The sequence below is a fragment of the Remersonia thermophila genome, chromosome 7 (genome assembly GCF_042764415.1).
Source record: "Remersonia thermophila strain ATCC 22073 chromosome 7, whole genome shotgun sequence".
NCBI classification, from domain to species: domain Eukaryota; kingdom Fungi; phylum Ascomycota; class Sordariomycetes; order Sordariales; family Chaetomiaceae; genus Remersonia; species Remersonia thermophila.
This window is the reverse complement of record NC_092223.1, coordinates 1,894,314-1,897,775: the sequence shown is the minus strand read 5'-3', so window position 1 is coordinate 1,897,775 and position 3,462 is coordinate 1,894,314. Positions and strand designations below refer to the sequence as shown.

At 62.4% G+C, this 3,462-nt stretch overlaps 1 protein-coding gene across 1 annotated transcript; it reads left to right on the top strand.

Annotated features, from left to right (window-relative positions):
* Positions 1-633: 633 nt before the first annotated feature.
* VTJ83DRAFT_7479 (uncharacterized protein) lies at positions 634-3,115 on the top strand (the record flags this gene model as incomplete). The annotated part of the gene is made up of 3 exons (XM_071014305.1): positions 634-1,519; positions 1,698-2,980; positions 3,047-3,115. The coding sequence occupies 3 exons, from the start codon at positions 634-636 to the stop codon at positions 3,113-3,115; spliced, it is 2,238 nt and encodes a 745-aa protein (XP_070863696.1).
* Positions 3,116-3,462: the final 347 nt, after the last annotated feature.

Genomic DNA, 3,462 nt, shown 5'->3' with positions numbered 1-3,462 from the left:
TTCTGGGGCAACCCAACCTCAACCACCCTCTCCCCAACCCAGCCTCAGGCCTCATCACCCTCGCAGCGCAAGCATACAAACAATATTAGGTACTCCAGCATCCACCCACAACCGGGAGTCCCCGCTACACACACCCTCGACACCTCTCTCTCTCTTGTCGTGCAGCCCCCCCCCCCCCCCCCTCCCCCCCGCGGCTGCTCCTCGCTCGGATCCCGGGAACCCACTCGCTTAGATCCGCCGCCGCTGCTGCCGCCGAGCACCGTTCGTCGCATCCGACGTCTCGCTCACTTGGTTATCTGGGTCGCCTCTCCCCTGCCATCGGTTTTTTTAGACCTCCCTCCACGCACTCCTCGCGCCTACGCCAAACCCGCACCCGACAAGGCCTATTCTCATTTTTTATCGACTTTGGCGACACCCCGACGCCCGCATTGCCGTTTCAACCTTGAGTGGTGAGCATCGGGTTTGCGCCGGCACTCGGTTGCAAGCCGCGCACCTCAGTCGTGACCTCTCCAGGGACCTTGATCGCACGCGGTGTCTTCTGAATTGCGAATTGTTCCTTGCTCGTTCCGCTACCGTGCGTTAAGGAGGAGGAGTTAGAAAAAAAAACGCCCCGGCGCGTTTTTGCGAGCGGACATGTCCAGCTTCACGGCATTGAACGGGGGCTCGCCAAGGCCGACGGATGGAGCCAACGGGACGACGACGACGACGACGACGACAGAGGGAGATCGAGGAAACAGACCATCGACGCGCGCGGACCCGAAGACCGACGACCATCATCATCATCATCATCATCATCAAGCCCACCCGAGGGACCAAGACCGCGATCCCCGCGATCCTCGCGAGCCCGAGGCCCGCAACACCGTCAACCACCACGATCGCATCCCGCCCGACGGCCCGGCGTCGTATCCTGGGGGTGACGGATCACACAAGCGCAAGCGCTCGCTGTCCGACTCTCCGAGGCGAGATCATATTCCGTCGCCGCCGACGAGAGTAGAGAGACCAGACGGGCCGGATCGAGCCCCGGTCGAGCGTCCGGATCGCCCCGAGCAGCAGCATGCGCCTCAGCGCCCGCGGATCGACACACGCGATGCAGGGAGCTCGCAGCAACGGGACATTCCCCGAGAGGACGCACGGGATGGCGGTAGCGACCAGTGGCGCCCACAGCAGCAGCAGCAGCAGCAACAACAACAACAACAGCAACAACAGCAGCCGCCTGCCAGGGACGAACGCACCTCTAGCTATGAGGCGCCTTATTCGGCCGGCCCGGTGTCGGCCCAGTCCGAAGAGCCCCTGAGCGATGCGGTGCGTAGGGCCACGAGCCACGGCGACGACGACCAAAGCCCGGAAGGCGATGATCGGTCCCCCTACCCCGGCCCCTACACCCCCGTCGAGCCGCGGAAGGACGGTGTGATCCAGGCGGACCCCAAGAAGCGCAAGCGCAACTTCAGCAACCGGACCAAGACCGGCTGCCTGACGTGCAGGAAGCGCAAAAAGAAGTGCGATGAGCAGAAACCCGAATGTGAGTTGTCCTCCGCCCGAGCCTTGCGTTTGTTTGGCCCGTTTCTGCGGCCGGACGCGTGATTTCCTGTTCTTTTGCTTGTTTACCTACAGCATGCGGCCACCTTGCGCGGCCGCATCGGGTCCCCCCGCGATCTGGCCGACGACTGACTTGTTTTTTGTTTCTTTTTTCCGCGCAGGCGTCAACTGTATAAGGGGAGGCTTTGTTTGCGCCGGATATCCTCCTCAGAGGGGAGCCTGGCCCAACAAGCCCGAGAACAAGCCAGCTCAAGTGACCATCGAATCCAAGGATCCGAACTACGTGCCCCCCGGAGCTTACGGAATGCCTCAGCAAACCCCCCCGTACGGCGCCTCCAGCCAGTCCCCGCAGCCAGGCCAGCTGGCCAAGCGCGACTCGCTGCCCTACAACCGCGGCCAGCCCACCCTCCGCATCACGCCGCCCCAGGGCCGCCCGCTGCAGACGGACGACGACCGCTTGACCGCATCCACCCTGCCCAGCGCCATCATCAGCCCTGACAACAAGCTCTCGGGTCTGTCGGGCTACACGCCCTCGAGCTCGAGCCTGAGCTCGGCCAATGTGTTCCCTACCCCCGTCAGCGCCGCCGTCTCGGCCTTTTCGGATCGCACCCCGAAGGAGTACCAGCGCGTGCCGCCGCTCCACGATCTCACCCGGACCGACCCGGACCAGCAGCAGCAGCAGCAGCAGCCCCCGCCCCCGCCTCCGCCTCCGCCGCCGCCGCAGAGCACCACGCTCGCGCACCCTCCGTACAACAGCATGCTGCACAGCGGGAGGACCTCGACGCCGCCTGCCCCGCCGTCGTCCATCTCGCAGGGCGGCGCCCAGGCCACGGCCCAGCTGGCGCTCACGCACACGCAGTTCCCCTCGGATCGGCCGCGCCGGCAAAAGGACGAGATGCTCAACGGTCGGCCGTACTACCCGTTTGACAAGGAGCTCGTGCTGGAGCGGGAGCGGTGCAATGCGGCTTGCTGGCGCTTCAACAACTCGACCAACCCGAACCTGGGCGTCTCACCGGCCGAGCGCGCCCGCCTGTTCCGCGACATTCTGCAGCCCCGCGAGGGCGTGCAGCTGTCGCCGACCATGGTGTCGCCCGTGACGCACGCCGGACGGGTCGGCGAGAACGCCACGGTCGAGGCGCCTTTCAACTGCGACTACGGCTACAACATTCACATTGGCAACAACGTCTCCATTGGCCGCAACTGTCTCATCAACGACGTGTGCGAGGTCAAGATCGGCAACAACGTCATCATCAGCCCCAACGTCTGCATCTACACGGGCACGTGCAGCACCAACCCTCGCTACCGCAACGGGAACCAGGGCACGCAGTACGGCAAGCCGGTCATCATCGAGGACGATGTCTGGATCGCCGCCAACGTTGTCATCCTGCCCGGCGTGAGGATCGGAAAGGGCTCGACCGTTGGCGCGGGCTCGGTCGTCACAAGGGTGAGTTTCTCCCGAGCCAAAAGATGGATGGGAAGGATCCGAGACTAACTGACGTTTCTGTTTCAGGACGTGGCCACCTGGAGTGTCTACATGGGCCTTAAGGCCGGGCACCGCAGGGGCATTGCTCCTATCTGAGACTGCCAGCATCTATCCCTTCTTGCTCATTCGAATGTCTCTCTAATCCTCAAGACCTATGCGTCCTGTTTTTTTTTTTTTTTTTCCTTGTTCTTTTTAATGCCAAAAACGCACTGCGATTCCTCTTTTCTTGTCCGAGTTGCTGCATACCCTTACCCCCCTTTGGCAACAGCAGGTTGACTGGATCAGCCTGTTCTCCCCCCCCACACACCTTTTTTTTTTGGTTCTCATCGCTCGTTTCTCTTTGGTGTTGGTCACGGCTGGCAATCTGATGAGTCTTTTTTGTACCCCCCCCTTTTCTCCTATGATACCCCGTATTGTGTTTTTCCTGTTTTGTGTGTAGCATG